Source organism: Aptenodytes patagonicus, chromosome 5 (genome assembly GCF_965638725.1).
Source record: "Aptenodytes patagonicus chromosome 5, bAptPat1.pri.cur, whole genome shotgun sequence".
NCBI lineage: Eukaryota > Metazoa > Chordata > Aves > Sphenisciformes > Spheniscidae > Aptenodytes > Aptenodytes patagonicus.
In genome coordinates, this window is record NC_134953.1 from 1,952,677 (window position 1) to 1,969,621 (window position 16,945).

Genomic DNA, 16,945 nt, shown 5'->3' on the forward strand with positions numbered 1-16,945 from the left:
CGCTGTGGAAACCTCCTTTTAAAATAGGATTCTTTTGGCTTTAGTGTTTTGTTCTTTCCTAATAAAAACAATCCATGCCCCATGAATCATCATCTGGGCTGATTTGTTTTTTCCCACCATACACGGCTCCCAAACGAGTCCTTTGAGTCATGTAGGCCATACAAATCTAAACCAAATGTTTACATGCATCAACATGTGTGCGAGCAAGAATGTGGCATTGTATGACGGTGAGTACTTTTGCTATACCGCACATGTAAATGTGCACACAAATTTAATAGAAAGTACGAGGATTCCCTTTCAAAACCTGTTAATGTGTTGGAGGTATCTGGTGGGCTTCCCACTCGTAGAAAGGGCTTATGTTGTATCAGAAATTGAATCAATGGTTGATCCCAATTTGATGCTTACTTTGGAGAGTTATTAGCATTATGCAGAATGAATAGCATGAAAAAAGGGAATTTGATAGACTGTCAATAAAAACTTCCTTTAATGGTGGTCACATTTCTTTGTGTCCATTTTTCTTTAGAATCTGCTCACTAGTTCTCCCTCACTTGATCTTAAAAGCTTATTCATGGAGCTGAAGTGCTATGTAATACCATGTTTTGGTTTTAATAACAGAAACTTTTAGTGGTTTTGAGTTCCATGAGGCTCATCAAAATTTATTCTTTCATCAAATGAATAAATAAGACCTATTTTTCCCATCTGTAATGAGCTGCAATATAGATACATGTGCCCAAAGGTGAAACTTTTATTGCAGTATTTTTTGCACATCTTGTCAAATGTTTCCTTTAAGGAAACTTCGATCTCTGTTATTAAAAATACTCCCGTATTTTTGTATTAACCTTGATGGAAAATATGTGATTCTTTAATGTTAAGTGGAACAATTTAAAGACTTAGAAAGGCTTGATCTAAAGCTCAGTGAGGCGAGCGGGACTCCGTCTGCTGGCACCAGTGGGCTCTGAATCAGGCTCTGAAGTTTCAAAGAGCTGCTCTTTCAGAAATAGCACTTTCTTTATTCAGCTGGTTTCTGGAACACAGCAGCTTTGTGTTCTGCTTCTGCGTTTTTTCCCCCTCTTTGTAATTATGTCGCTTTATTCACTGAATATATAACCAGCTTAACACCCTCTGCTTTTATTCTCTGTAATACAGTTTCCTTTTGATTCAAGCCTCTGCTGCTAAGGAGAGAGGAGTAGAGAGAAGTTGCTCATGTGAGGAGAGCAGGAGAGCTTTCTCTCCAGTCTGGTGAATGGTAGAGTTTATAACAATACTGCAAGTTTAGAGCAACAATTAAGGGAACCCTAGCGAATCCAGGGCTACAGATGTTCTGTTTGTTCAGTTGCTTTTCCTGTTTTATATTCCAAGCAAATTAATCCTTTTTCTTTAACCAGGAAAAAAGTATCTGAATAATTTTCTTTACTAGACTACGTGGGGTTTTTTTCTAGCCTTTCTTCTAATCTCCTTATTGAATAGTCTTCCCATGAATAGTGTCATCCATTTTTGCCTTATTTTGAGGCAAGTGTGTTCTTTTGTCTGAGGTTAAATACATCTGATGACAAGGCATTCTGTATTTAAATAAGATTCAGCGACTTTAGGTTAGCTCAAGCTCCTTTTATTTGAACCTTTAAGGTCTTTAAACTGATCTTACAATGATTTTTTTCTTATGTTGGATACTACTTCTGCTTTTACTGAAACACTGCAAAATGCAGGCAGCTCTGTCTCTGATTCTAGGATTTGGCTGGGCCACCTTATATCACAGCAAAAAAAGTAAAGCCCACAGAACCAGGAGATAAAGCGAGATGGCTGGTCTGCAGTAATTATCACTCTGCTCGGATGCATCGGGGTAGTCTCTTTTCATACAGCGCTACACCAACAATTGCAGCACGATAGTGACTGTGAGTAATGCCCCCCAGCTCAGCTAGGTACTTACACGCTTTGTTTTTCTCAGTTACAAGTTCTCACGATTGGTACTGCAATGCATAATTTTAGACACTTCCTAGGTCAGTGGAATTTTTGCCTGAACAAAAGCTTCAGGACTTCAGGACATTGTTTTTCCATAAGTTTTGTTGTTCCTTTGGCTGTAGTAGTACAGCTGAGTTGTCCTTCGCATCAGTTTCCCCAGGTTTCTATTCTCAAGGAAGCCCGTTTCTATAATTACTTTGAAAACTCCTGTCCAGCCATTCCTGCGTCTACCACTGACAGAGCGCAAAACTTTTCAGGTCCATGACGCTTTCCTTTTCTAGACAGTGCAAAAGGCACCAGATACACAATTATTGCTGCTTAAATGTGCTACAAGATGACAACAGAGGACTTCTAATTTAAACAAGCGATCTCCTGCTAACTTGTGCAGAACGACTCCCGATTCATACCAGTTGAAGCGGAAAAGAAGTATGGGGCTTTAGCTACGGAATAATGTAGGTTCTGTTTTTCCCTCAGTGCAAAATTCTCACTGGCAAGGAAAAGCAGCCTCAGTAAAACAGAGGTACAATATCACATTTAAATTAATCTAAACTAGGTCTATGCACGTCAGTTTTAAGACCGGCGTATCTTTTTATCCATCACGGAATGCAGAAGGTATTCAGCTGTTGAACAAGGTGCTGGCTCTCCAAGGGAACACGGCCTGCCACCGGGTTTTTAATTAGCAGACAGCGAGCGATGGCTGGTGGTCTATCAGTGAATTCTCCAGCTCTTCCCGAGCAGCCAGCAGTCCTGTATTACAATCAGACGGCAGAAACTCTCATACTTCTCCCTCTTTCCCTTAGGATGAGTAGAGCTCCCTCTCGGGCAGGGTCTGGGACCTTCCTGTGACTCACCCCATGAACCACCCTGGTTTTCACTGGGGTTTAAGCAGACTGATGGGTTTGCAGTTTACCTTAACAAGCTGGGCTGAAAAGAGTGGCAGTGGTAGTTTCAAACATGTGGATTTCTGTACAGCGCTGGAAGTCTTCCAGAGCCCTGAGTAATGCTGGTTGAACGCCACTTTTATTCCAACAGTAGTGCCAGTTAGTCTGTTACCAGTTGGGACTTGTCCTGCAGAACGTCCTAAAGACTTAGTGCAGTGAAGGCTTTCTGAGCAAATCCAGTCCTGAACCTGGAGCCTCACTGGGAGCAGGAGCTCAAGAGAAAGCAGGCTTGGCTGGGAGCTGGTTTTGAGCCAAATCCAACTGTTGTACAAGCTACTTCAGAGAAATAAATACAAGAGGTTTTTCCTCTTCACAAAGCATCCACAGCCATTACCTCATTTATATTATCCTCCCCACAGTAGAAGCTCTGCAGCCCGCTCAGAGGGCAGCTTACACTTGGATTTCATCTTTTGATTCCCGCAGGCTTAAGTTCACCCCTAGTATAGCACACTCACTCCTTTGTTAGACCTTGTCTTGAAGCAGGAATCGCAACCGGTGGCCACAGCTGTGCTGATGCCAGTGAGTCAAAAAGGCACGGGAAGACAACCTTCCCAGACAGCGTGCGCTCAGGGTGCAGACAATGTCCACCAAGGTTTGCCCTGGTCATGTTTTGGGCATGAGTGTAATTTTGTTCAGGGTTGGCCACCGATCGCTCGTTCAAGGGGTACTGACCCTCACAAGTAGGAAGGTGTCGGATCCACGTGGTAACAGTGCTGATGGTGGTTCTGCGGCTATGCTGAAACGAGATCCCTTGCTATCTGCTGAAAGAATGAATTGCTGCAGCTCGCGCTAATGAGCTGTGAAATAAAACAATCCTTTGGGCACAGAGGGTTCGATAACTCCTGTATCGCTTGCAATGACGCTGTGTCATTTGCATCAAATAATAGGCTAACAGGGAGCCATCCCACCTGCAGCCCTGCAGCTCAACACGAGCCAAATATAGGAGAATTTCCTAAAGTCCTGAAAGGAGCCAAGTGCCTAACTTTGATAGGAAACCATTGCTTCTGTTAATGAACTTGGCGCTGCGAAAGCTATTGTTGAGCACTCGATGGCCATTCCGCTAGTTTGCGGGATGTCAGGGGCTGAAGATCACATTTAGCTGCATTTCATCCAAACCTGTTTTATTTTAAGCCTATGTTCTCTGCCCCTTTGTTGGGAAATGTCAGTATCCCTTAAGCTTCCTAAAAAAGTCCCTGTCTAGTTTTGAAGAAATAGATGAGCCGGTGTGAAACTGGTCTTAATTAAATTAATGGATGTTTTCCTGTAAAAGCGGACAAAAAAATAAAGCTATTAAGATTGAGCGTTGTTCTGACTTTCCCTTAGAATAAGACTGATTTGGCTTTTCTCTGCTTTTCTACACTTGGGAGGATAGTAGTTCTGTGTTTTGACACCCTGGGTAATCACAAAGAGAGGCCTGTTTCTTTGTGGCTGTCTCAGATGTGAATTAGGGGAAGGGGTGTGTGTTTCTGTGAGGTAACAACACACCTGGATGACACCAGGAAGCCTTCCTCTAATCAAGGGTGACTTCACAGAGTCCTGTGTCCAAGCCTCAAAACATGTTAATGCAATTAAGCATTTACTTATACTGAAGACTTCTGCCTTTCCTATTTATACTTCAAATGGTGGGGGTTGGGGTTTTTTGTGGTTTTTTTCATTTTTTTTTCACAGACATTGTAATTGTAAGAAAAATCCGAATAGATGGCAGGCTGAGTGTGTGCGTGTGGATTAAAGAGAAAGAAGGAAAACTAAACCACCTGGTTTAGTTTTTGCACCTCCAACTGGAGGGCAAATCCAAAACAGGGGCTACTTGGCAATGATTACGCTTTTGGAAAGACAGAAGTTCTGTGAGACTTTGTCATAGATGGGGAAACCAGTTTTAGTTGCTTTGCTCCTTCCCATCTCATCACCACAGTCCCTTTCTCCCTTACCGTGTGAGCCATCCATTTGGGGACCAAATTTGTCAGTGTGGTCACTGAGGGGGAAAGTTAAAAATAACCTCTGCTTTTTCCTAAGGTTATTTTTAACCTGGAACAGTTAAATGATCTGGTTTACAGTGTTACTTGACGGACAGGTTGGGCCAACTGAGGGTGCAGATGGCTTTGGGCTTCACTGTCAGAGCGAGCATGTGATGGGATTGCACCTTCTAAATGCTTCATTTTTATTTTTTTTTTAATGAAATATGAACACTAAGTGCATGAAATCTGAGTTGTCAGCCTGACTGTTCTTGGTGTTGTGGGCACATGGATTAGATTAAAGCCAGCCGGCTGCGATTCTGCTCGGCGCTGAGAAAAGATAGGAGCCGTGAGCTACAGTGCTCCACTAATGGTGCTCCTTGATTTGGGAAAGTGCAGTGCTTGGTTTGAGAAATAATCTGTTTGTATGGGGAGAAAACAAGCCCTTCTGAGTGTAGTTACAGTAGAGGTCTTTCCATGCATCTCAGATCAACAGAGGTAAATCCATGGCAAAGGTACAGAGAAGGCGGCGCGCTCTTCCCAGGGCCAGGGAACCTTTCCTTTCGAAGGCTGGGTCACCGTGTTCCTGGCCCTCATACAGCCGCATGGAGGAGGACATGTGTGTCCAGTTCTGTCTGCCCAGGTCCGAACTGCACAGCCTCAGGGAGGACACACAGCTCTCTGCTTGCGTGGCCCTCTCCTTCAGCTCCCCTGAGGCCAGCTCATGTGTCGTTACCACGTATTTGATGGAAGCGGCTCTAAAGAAAGAAAAATCTCCAAGGTGGCTTGTCAGTTTAGGATGAGTTTTCACAAGCTGTCAGGTGTGTCATCCACATAGCAATTGTCAGGATAGAGATGTATTATCTCCTTGATGTATTTATTATCCCTTTCTATGTGACTTGCTCAGACAGCAGTTGAATTGGTTACACCTAGTGGTAAGTATTAGAGTAGGTGATGAGCTAACGCAAAGCTAATGAAAGCTCTTATTTCATATTTACTGGATCACTTCTAGAACTTGCACGTATCTGGCCACATCCCAGGCACCTTTTCAAGCCTCACTTTAGCTGCCTGTATCCACGCACAGGAAAGCCACCAGTAACAGCAGAGTGTTCCCATGAAGTTCTGCATTAGGCATCTGTTTTATGTGGGAAATGAACAGTACGAATGTATTTATTACCTATTTTGGGTATTATGCATTGAGTATTTATGAAATCCAGAACCTGTTTTTACTGTTCTTGCTCTGTATCTTCCATTGCTAAAACAAATGCTAATGCAGTCCAGCAATTTCACAGTACAGATCTCTTCATATACTTGTGCTTTCATTTCCCTTTTTAATTCTGCAGAAAGTTTGGGTATGCATGGATCCATTTACCTCAGCCACAGAATAAAATATCTAAAGTCAACCCAATCAGCTCATATGAGGTACAGCTGCTGGGGGGAAAGAAAAAAAGATTATTTCCTTTGGAAAATTGGCCTTTTTTGATTTTTTTTTTTATTTGTAACTAACAAGTACGAACACTTGTCCACTTTGAACATGCAGAGCTTCTCTGGTGCACTCAGATACAGGCAACAGCTGAGATACTAAACTGTGACCTAGTTCTTCCTCTAAAGAATAGTTGAAACAAAAGGCTTATTATCCACACATTTCTCTTTTTTAAAAAGTCACCTAAAGGGCAGTGAGTTCTTACTGATTTTCTTATTTTAAAACTCTTATTCTAATAATCTTGTTATTCTGAGAGGAATTCATTAGTAAAGTAACATATCCAAGCATTTGACTGGGATCTGATGAGTCATTTCACCTTACATGCTGAAACAGAAACCAGAAGATGCTGTCTGACTAGTTACTAGTCACGATGGTCTCAATTATTCAAATAACTGCAATAAGAAAAATAATAATCTAAATTTTAAAAAATCTGAGAATATTTTGTAACAAGCACTATTCCTAATACATAGGGAAAATAGCAAGAGGTTGGAAAGAAAACACATCATTTTTGTTAGAAAATGATGAGAGTCAAAACTTTGTCTCAGAGACAGAGTTACCACAGATTTTATGTTTGTTTCCTAGTTCTGAAAAGAAAGTGTTTTCTTATTTCAAAAGCAAACTAGAAGTGCGACACAGTTTTGGTAGAAAACTATTCGCCACCACCCCGGGCTTTTTGATGGCATGTCTTTATCTCCCTATATCTCTTAATTCCTGATTAACTCCTGATGCTTTTCTTCTTGCTCTCCCCTTTAGAGATATAAGCCCAGTTCCTCGATGTTTTTACCAGGGCGTGTGTCACGCTTGTAGGGAGGAAATACTGGATTCGTGACAACTTGTCCCTGCATAGCAGGGTACTCCAGCCGTGAGCACCTGACGTGCACCTGAGGACTTCAGGGCCTGAAGGTACGTTGCTTCAACCATTTGCAATGACTTTTAGAATTTGAGGTGCAGTTACAAGGGGGGGCCGTGCTGTCCCTTCTTGTTCACACTCTCTCCCCTCACTTTTGGACGTAATTCCTCTCAAAGGCTCAAATTTCTTTCGTAAGACATACCAGCATCCTGGGCTTGTGTGCACTATAAATGTGATAGCTCTAGCAAAAGAACAAATACCTTAAAGCTACTGCCAGGCTAGATTTTGATTGCCTGTAGTCATCAACATAGCTATATAATTGGGAAGAACGTTATGATTTGACTCGTTATGCAACTATCTCCATAAAAGGAGGAAGTATTTATCTTCTTGGGAGGAAATTAGGTTGAGTAATAGCTGGTGCCGAACTGAATCACACAAGCTGGTGCTGGACAAAGTTACATAGCAAAGGAAGAAATCCCTATTAGGACAGTATATTACAGCGTCTCGCTGACCTACACATGCACCTTTTTACACCGTTGAATTTTCATAGTACTTATAGTTTCCAGAATGCTTTCGGCATTTCAACCAGCAATCAAATGATTACCACCTTGCGGTATAACGTGGAAGTCCAGAGTACCACTCAGGCTTCGTTTTCCTTCCTCTGACAGTGTCTGAAATGCATTAACCAGGAGTTGGTGAACTAGCAGTGCGTGTCACTATCGAACACTACCCGTCAGGAAACTGGAAGTCAATGCTTGCAGGCTTTAGAAAATGACTTAAGGGTAATGGTGGGAGGTACAGATTTGTGGGAAGATGTAGTATGAAGGGCAACAGGGTTTTAATACGCTCACCATGCTACGTGCGGGAGGGAGGCCTTAATTTTACATGTAGGTGAGATTAGAAACAAGATTGCATACTTTAGTTTGCATGAAAGGGAAGCATGACATGAGCAAGCTTTTGTAGTCTCTTTCCATCTCCCTTTTTTCCTTTCCTCAAGAGCATTTAAAGGGAAAAATACCAGGGCATCCTAAAGCACTGAGCTGTGAACAGCACTCGCTGTGCTGCTCTTTCAGCTCTCCCAAACAGGGCTCTGCAGTACCTATCCATCAGGGCTATAAAAAATTCATTCACTGTCCTGCTTCGTTTTCATCTATTTTAAACATTTAGAGACCTACTTACGTGCCCTGTAAAACTTACAAGAATCACAGTGTTTGGAAATCTTTCTGATGAAGTACATGCCTTTTCCACTCAGGCTGGCTACTCTTCTGCTATAGATTACCATGAGAAGCATTTCACTGTCGTGAAAACCTTTGGAGGTGGGGGTGTGGTGAATTTGTAGTAATTTTCATGCTTATTTATTATTCCTTTGTTATATTTACTCCTCACTATTTTTACTTTGTTAACATCCCACCATTCTCCTTCCCTCTCTGTTCCCAAGGCCCAAGACTGCAGCCAGCCGCATTCTGATGATGGGCAAACGTTGTCACGATCAGCAAAAATAATCAGCATTGGTTTGTGATGAGAAAAAGTCAGTAAAATAAATTCATCTAGTTCTGCTTTGCAGAAATAATGTTTTGTTTTATGGTGCTACAGCAGAACTGGAAGGCTTCATATCTGCCAGGTGTGTCCAGAGACCTAAGCCCATTCTGCCACCTCGGACTAGGACAAAGAGCCCGTCCCATCATCCTCCACGAGCAATTTAGCTTTCTTTTTCTGTAGTTAAAACATTTTAAATGCTTCTGTTTGGATATAGATTGATCCGTAAAATCTAATCTATTTGAATGAGAAACTTCTATCCAAAATGGTCCTTTATCCGCAGATTATAAAGGTATCGGGCAGGATTGCCCTGTCACTACGTGTAAGACAGACACATCGGGGTACTTACCCGTTTCGGGACTGTGGGCTCGCAGCTTCAAAATCCTCTCTCTCTTCCTGACGTGAGGAGATCATACTTGAAGGGTAATCTTGAGTATCGTCCCTGAGCCCTTCTGCCTCCCAATAACCTTCTTCCTCGTGTGACAGAGGAGTCCTCTGGGGGTACACAGAGGTCTCATAAACTCGTGGCTTGTGCACTGAATCATCATGGTGTCCATGATGGTCTGAGTGTTTGATCAGCTTTGCCAACCCTATTGTATTACAGATGAGTAAAAGCTTCACTAGCATGGTGGGTTTTTTCCCACCCAGTTACACCTGTCTCTTGTTCTCTTCTCTGAAGCGCAGCCTGGATTAATTCAGGAATGCCCCGGCGATGTTCTTTAACTGGAAAGTTGGAAGAAGGAAGGAGGAAAAAAAAAAAAAAAAAAAAGGATTTGTAACAAAGAGCGGAAAAAGCTTTCGACCCTCCCAGCTACTGTGGAAACGTCCGTGGCTATTGAACAATGTGAGTCTGGTTCCTGTGTGGGGCTCAAACGTCTCTGACAGAGGGGAAAAAAAAGGTGGTAGGAATATAGCTTATTCAAGGAACTTCTGAGCTTGGCTGCCTTCTAAACTTATCTGTGAACAGGAACTCGGCTTTTATCAACTGCCTTCTCCCTCAGGCACAGGAAAAGGATGTTAGCTTAAAGGAAAGGAAGAGAAAAGAAAGGAAAGAAAATATTAAGTGGTGTAACAGACTCTCGTTACGGCGCCAGAAAATGTCACAGACCTGCTTGCTCCAGTGTCTGCACATGGGGTTTTTTTTCTACAATTTAAAGGCTGAAATACCCTGGTTTTAGCAGCAGAATATCCATGGTATGTACGACAAATTATGGACATTAAGGGATTCAGAGTAAATGCACAGCAAAAAAGAGCTTACAAACATCCACTTTTGTGTGGCCTTTGCAAAGTAGCCCTGTGAATCATACTCTGTTCCCATCAAAGTGGAAGGTTTTCATGAAGCAGTCCTTCAGAGAAGTCAGGATTATTGAGCATTTTTAAGAATTTCTGTTTAGGTTGTCACCTCTGGATCTCATGCCTAATTTTTTTGTGTGTTTTTAATTAGTGTTACAAAAAACCACTTGCCAAGAGCTGCTGGAAAGAGCTACCTCCGTCACCACATCCTAATAATAATAAAAAAAAAAGGCTGTGGAGGTTGGATGTAGTTTTCTTACTGGTTTTGCTTTACTTGATGGTGCTGCTTTTAGTTTTGTTGCTATGATAAACTGTATTTTTTTTTTTCACTGTCTTGCAGAGTGACGCGCCCTGGCATTTTTAAGAATAAAATGAGGGAGAATGATGCTCCACTGACAAAAGAGGTGGGAATTCTGGTGCAGGACTGCTAGATCATGTCTCAGTTTGAATGATGAGATGCGCAGCCCAAAGTTCAGCACGTCCTGCAGAGCATTAAATGTAAAGCTTTTCTGGAGTGATTCCAACGCCAGCTGAAAAATAGAGAATAAAATCTCTCTAGGATTTTGGAAGGCCTTGTTATTAAAGGCTGTGGATTTGCATCTCCTTATCACCGGTTGGATCTGGACCCCTCTCTTTCTGATTGCCCCTCTTTTGTGCTTGCTGGAAGAACCTAGAGATCTGCAGAAATGCCTTTACTGACCTGTGACAGACACCGCTGGGTAAGAGCGATTAAGCCCCAGGGCAGCGACAGTGGCACGTGGGGCAAAGCAGAGAGAGGTCTTGATAATTTTAAGGGCAAAACCTGCTCTTGCTGTTGTAGTCACTTCTCCAGGGAGATGAAATCACAACTTCTGGACTGAAGACTGAAAGAAATAAGCAACTTCCCTCTGTTCCTTCCTGCTGCTTTTATTTCAGAATTGTGTGCATCCTGCTATAATGCATGTTAATGTGTGAATATTTTATGTGCCGTGTTTCACATACAAATATGCCCTTCTTACAGCTAACTGGATGTGACCTAAGTATTATGTATATTTACTTAATAAGACCCCTTACTGGGAAGGAACTGCAACAAACATGAGACAAAACAAACAACAGGCTTATAACCTGAACAGCTGTGTGATTGTGGCTTGCAGAAAAGTGATTTTTGTGCTGCGAATATTGAAGTTGTCCCACTTGTGACCTACTTCCAAACCCTTACTTGTCTTTCAATATATACCTTTCCACTTCGTCTTAACTCAGCCATTAAATCTTTTTTCTTTGTGGATGTGATGCCTCCTAAGTGGTGGGGCAAGGTTTCTCTGCCGTCCTCCTGGCTCGGAACATCTGCTGCTCCTTCAGGTGCAAGAACCCATTCTCTGCGCCTTTGTAACGGTGCTGCCTACGAGTGCAGCCATTGGGAGGCACAGATTGCTCAGCCATTTGCAAGTTAATAATTCAGCATGACTTTTTGGTAGCAGTTATGAAAGATGTTAAAATATTGAGCATGCTGGGGACTGATGTCTCTTTCCTTGTGATGGGCATAGCATAGGATGCCGCCACGAACACGTGGAAGATGAGAGTTATTCAAAGCACCCTCCTTACTCAACAACACTAGTTAAGATTTCTGTCTAATAACTGTCCTGATTTGGGGTGTCTGTATAACATATTCAGGTTATACCGTTGGTTCGTAACATTTGATTTATTGGCAGACTGAGCTGTAAGTTTTCTTGCTGAACATCCGTAGAGGAACAGGTATGAGGAGTACCCATTTAGGAACACGATACATCCCAACTTTGCCTCTTTTTTTGAGCTGGTGCCTCAGCGTGGAACCAGGGAAAACAGACATATAAGGTCGTTTGCGGTAACGATTTGCTCATTGCCTTCTGAGGTCAGTCTCTTCTAGGAGGTACCTACTGGATGAGAAAGGCAACTGTGCACCAGCTAACACAGATACCCGTTCACTGTTCAGTTGCCTAATTTAGGCTTGGTGTACCTTATGGAGCTGGATACTCCTGCTGGAATGGAAGAAATGGAAGAAGACAAATCAAATATAAAACATAGTTTGGAAAATGATTTGGAAATAGGTGTTACTCCAAACGTGTAGGTGAAACCCTACCAGTAAACACGATAATAGCGGTGTGGAGATGTTTGGATCTGCCCTGATACTTCTCAGAAGTTTCTAGCAGGTCTCAGAACAGCTAGCCAAAAAAAACCCACACCACTTGCTCTCTATTTTGGCAACAAAATTTGACAGGTGACAGATATTGTTCCTCCACTTTTGGTCCCCAGTCATTAGTGGCTTTTTTTACCTGTGTCCTTATTCATGAAAATACTTTTCCCCCAAGTATTTCTGAGAAATGCTTCTTCAGACTGTTTTCGGTCTTGAAGGAGTTGATATTGCCAGTTACACCAGACTCATCGGTATGCCCTGGGATCTTGCAGTCAGCTGTCAGGACTACCCTTGCCCTGTCTGGTCATTATAACCACCTACACTAAACACAGCTCTTAACCCCCTCTAATGTTGCCCACCCCGAGAATTCAGTGTCCCGTTTGCAGTTCCATAATCAAGTTGTCAAATAGCGTCGTGGTCTTCTGGATGATCTGCTTAAGGTGTAAAATCCCATCTTGGCCCCTTTCTGTTTGTTTAGAGTCAGAGCCCTGCAGCTGCAGTTCGATAGGAGATGGGTGACCACACAGTAAACAGTGCCAAACAATACTCTTGATAAATGACTTGTACATACTTGGAAAGCAAATGCTCTGGCTATTTCAGTCGGTTTCTCTCTGGAGAAAGAGCCCTCAGAAATTAAATTTTCAGTTAATAGATTCCATTTTTTGTTTGTTTGTTTTGTATCTTCCCAGATTCACTGCCTGCTCCATAATGCTCTTAAATCTATATTATAGCCTTAAATTCAGAATCTGAGTATTTAAAAGGAAAAAAAAAAGTCTTGGAAAAAATGTTGAAAAGCTGGAATTATTTTAATAAGCATGTGTTTCTTTAGATTCATATATCCCAGCTCTAAATCTCTGAATCAGGCTGAATAACTGGAATGATTTTATTTCTGGGAAGATGGATAGGACAGTTTTGTTGATAGCTGCACAGCAAGGGGATAACTTCTCATTAGGCGTTTTCAGATCTGGAAAACGCTGTCTCATTCCCTGCCCGCTGCCGATGCGCACACAGGCCTGTGCAGCAGCTCCGGGAAAGGGGAGCGAGGGGCGAGGAGTGTCAGGAGGGGGGCTGCTGGGCTAGGAAGGATTCCTTTCGGTGGTCTGTCCTTCAGAGGAGGACGACGGATTCTTGTGGACTATATTTTTATTGGTTTGCTCAAAAGCTATCAATGGTATTCAACGGCAGAGATCAGTCACGAAAGACTGCTGAGTGCTGTACTGGCAGCACTCTGCTCGCCGTATGTGTGCCTTAAAAATGGCTCGTCCATCAGCCTTCACGCTTTTCATTCCCTGGCAGAGGAAATTACTCATTAACTATGCAAACGTACATGCAGGGATTCAAGTCCTAAACTGTTTGCCAAGAGGATGTCAGACAGAACGGCTTGTTTTCGTTAGGGCATGAAAAAATGAATGCTCTGAGACAGTTCTCCTTTCGGCATTCTGAAGTTTTCATAACTGGAGAGACAGAGAGGGAGGATTTCTGTTTACATAGAGCAAGGTCTGATCCTGTTAATGTTAATATTATTCTCCATACAAAAACTTCCTGAACAAAGGATATTTACCAGCCACAAAAGCAGTCTGTCTTTCCTTTCCTTACCTGTCTTTCAAACACCGTGCACCATTTAAATACTTCAGTAGAATATGACCAAATCCCACTCCTTTCATCCAGCAAGATGCCTTTGTCGGCTGGTAGTCTCCAGCATAAGTTCATCATTAAAGGACGAGGTTAAGGTTTAGTTGCAATTGGGAAAATTAAAGAGGGAAGAGACACAAATGAAGTAAAATCCTGTTTTAATCTGTTGCAGACACAGAGAAAAGTCAGGCACTAGAGGACAGGGAATCTTGATTTCTGCTTTGCATTGTTTTCTTTCCCTTGTGTCTGTGCTTTGGGAATAGGTAGAGTTGAGTTAGACTTGTCTTGCCCATATTCCAGAATTACTGGCAGGCACTGCACAGGCCTGCTTCCAGATGTTAGCCACCAACACCTGGAGAGAGGTTTTAGGCACGTGGGAGGTGGGGAACTGCACCTTTCATAAACTCTCCAGAAACTACGGTGTTATGCAGCAAGGGACCCGATGAACAAACCTGAGCAGACAGAATTCAGACTTTAAATGAACAACGGTTGGATGGTTTGTCATTGCACAAATCAAGATGAGACTTTCTTTTGGTATTATGCAGATCAGCTAAATGTTTGTGAAATACAAATTTGTTTACAATGTGATATGAATGAAACTCAATAGAAAAAAATGGGAACTTAATGTCTAGCTTAACCGACTTCTCCCCAGCGTCCCAAGGTAGATAACAGAGAAAAAGAGGTTGCTGCCAGGTGAGATGGGAGCTTGGGTTCTCTGAATTGCCCACTGGAGGAGCTTCTCTTTAGCCGCTGATTATGTTATCTAATACAAGGGAGAAATTGTTTTTCAGGCACAAAGTTGAGATCCTCGCAAAATCTGAAAGCCAAGGTTACTTACATTAACTCCTGTTGTTAGGTTTGTCCGAGGCAGGACTGGCAGCAAATCAGAAATGAATCCTCTGCTTAGAATAGAAATAGGGTACCACAGTTGCCATGGGGTGGCAAACGTTCAGGAGCCGTTATTGATGCCTGCCCTATATAGATCACCTACGATGTTGTCCTGAGTCCAGAGCTTTCCTAAAAGGGTTTCAAGGTAAAACAATGCCTGTGCAAACTGCCTGGTGCCTTGGGAGTGATCCAACGGCATTTAAATGCCTCTTGTGAGCTCTTTCTGAAGGTCATCGGGAGAGGAGAATGCAGGAAAGGAGTATCCCGCTCGAGTACTGGCGAATTCAATCTGGTGATGATTCATGTTTCGCATTCCAGGATGGCTTGATGTTTCATGTATTTGTCACCTTTTATAGCAATGCAAAATATGTAGAACTCAATTGTACAAATCACAATGATGGAACATAGAGCTTAACAAAATCAAAATACATTTCTCACTCAGCCTTATCAGGTTAGACATTTTGCAAATACCAGTAAAACCCATACCCCTGGGAAGTGCTGTACTCTGCTTTAATGCTTTTTGAAAGCCTAGTGAAAAAGGCAATGAGCCCGGTAACAATTCCCAAAGATGGCAAATTCACTTTTTACCAAATGTAGTAAAAACAAGACTCCTGCCCTGTGCCTAATGAAATCAATGGGAGTCTTGTGGCTGACTCCGAGAGCAGCTAGCTTAAACCACTAGTCGTATGATACAATAAAAACACATATATCTTCAATTTAAGAATACACTGGCAGCAGAAACGAGCACCAGCCGTGCACCTTGGATAGCGGTCAATCAGCCACCTAAAGGAAATTTTGAAAGATGGTAAGAAAAACCTTTTTTCACTCCTTGCTGCAACAGTCTAGAGCAATGAGAGCTCTTATAATAACTGGTATGTTGTGATGGCCTTCCTCTGAATCTTGCACTTTTTTTAATTAACAACTGATAAATTTATTAGTCTGTCAGAGATTTGGCTCCTCTACATTCAAATGGAAATTTGTTCTTCATTTATAAGTAAGGAGACCCATTTGTGAGAAAAAGATTAAGAAATCTGTATGTTATTTTCCAGATCAACAGTCTTTCAATTGTTTCAGTATGGAGTAAAAAAACCCACTCCCCAAAACTAAAGAAATAAGCTTACTTCCACAGTAAGAACTATGTTTGTGTACATGTCTGCATGTATGTACAGACATGTCATTTTTTACTTTTGTCTTTTCTCTGTAGTCATTCCCCGTCTGACCCTTCCAGGCTGATAACTTGCGGCAGCAGTGGCTCATGGACCACTACACTTCATGACATTACGGTGTGCTACCCTCCCATAACGCCGTTAAACCCCTCAATTTCGTATTCCTTACCAGGCAGGTAAGGAAAAGCAGCCAAAGCTGGTCAGGGTTTGTGCTCAGAGACCAGTGCTCCACGGCGTCCGTAGTTTGAGATGTGACACCATTAAATAATGATAAAAATAAATAATCACCTTGTTGCACCAGCAATTGCTTTCACAGGTGCTTGTGTTGAATTTCAGTTTGTGCTAGTGGGACAACAGCTACTTCAGAAAACAGTTTAGCTTGAGTTTAACTTTAAGCACCTTAGGATATCCAACTGTGATTAATGATCATACGTTTTGGTATTTTTTCCTAGCGAGGCCTTGAGGCTGGATGGATCCTCTGTGCAAACTGTAAGATTTCCCCAGTCAGTTCTCAGCTGGATGATTTTCTCGCCCTGCTGTGCTCTGCGGCACAGACTTGCGACGTGAGTGATGGCGTTGGTGTAAAATGTCGTCTCCCTCTGCAGCGGCAGAGCTCTGTCTACAGCAGCTCAGAGAAACAAATAGGAAACAGGATTTCCCCCAACAGGCATCTGATTTTTCAGAAATGAACCATTGTAACGGGATGTGCAGCTGAGCAAAAACCATAATTTATACCAAATGCCTTGAGGGGCCAACTTCAGACTTGACAAACATGGCAAGTGGGGCTTCCAGCTCCCTTCACTTGAGCACCAATCTCCACCTGGTTCCCTTTTTCTCTCAGCATTTACTAGAAAAAATGTTCTTGTTATGGTTTTGTGCAGGATGGGTTCTGGTAACTGCCAGACCAAGAAACCTGACCCTGTTTGCTTGCTACAAACGCCACCAGCTTTACATGCTCTCCAGCCTCTGGGAACCCTTGTGCTTGCCTCTTGCTGCAGCCTTGGGGAGATGCCCTTTCAGGAACTCAGCTCTTCAGATAAAATTTTTCCTCTTCACATGAGAGCATCCTTGAGTGAGAGCATTGCAGCATACTTTAAAA

The 16,945-nt window shown here is 42.4% G+C and overlaps 1 protein-coding gene and 1 long non-coding RNA gene across 3 annotated transcripts in view; one reads left to right on the forward strand and one right to left on the reverse strand.

Annotated features, from left to right (window-relative positions):
- MMRN2 (multimerin 2) overlaps positions 1-9,413 on the reverse strand; it is a 28,885-nt gene extending 19,472 nt beyond the window's left edge. Inside the window, exon 1 of the mRNA XM_076338308.1 lies at positions 9,068-9,413. Within this exon, the coding sequence (XP_076194423.1) occupies positions 9,068-9,345 (278 nt within the window). The 5' untranslated portion in view covers positions 9,346-9,413. The remainder of the gene's footprint in view (positions 1-9,067) is intronic.
- LOC143160551 (uncharacterized) lies at positions 191-10,530 on the forward strand. Of its 2 annotated transcripts, none has more exons than XR_012995402.1 (4): positions 191-227; positions 7,086-7,235; positions 9,398-9,562; positions 10,352-10,530. It is a non-coding gene; the product is annotated as an uncharacterized LOC143160551 (long non-coding RNA). The 2 variants fall into 2 exon arrangements; XR_012995403.1 differs by having other exon boundaries at positions 9,403-9,562.
- The last annotated feature ends 6,415 nt before the right edge of the window (positions 10,531-16,945 follow it).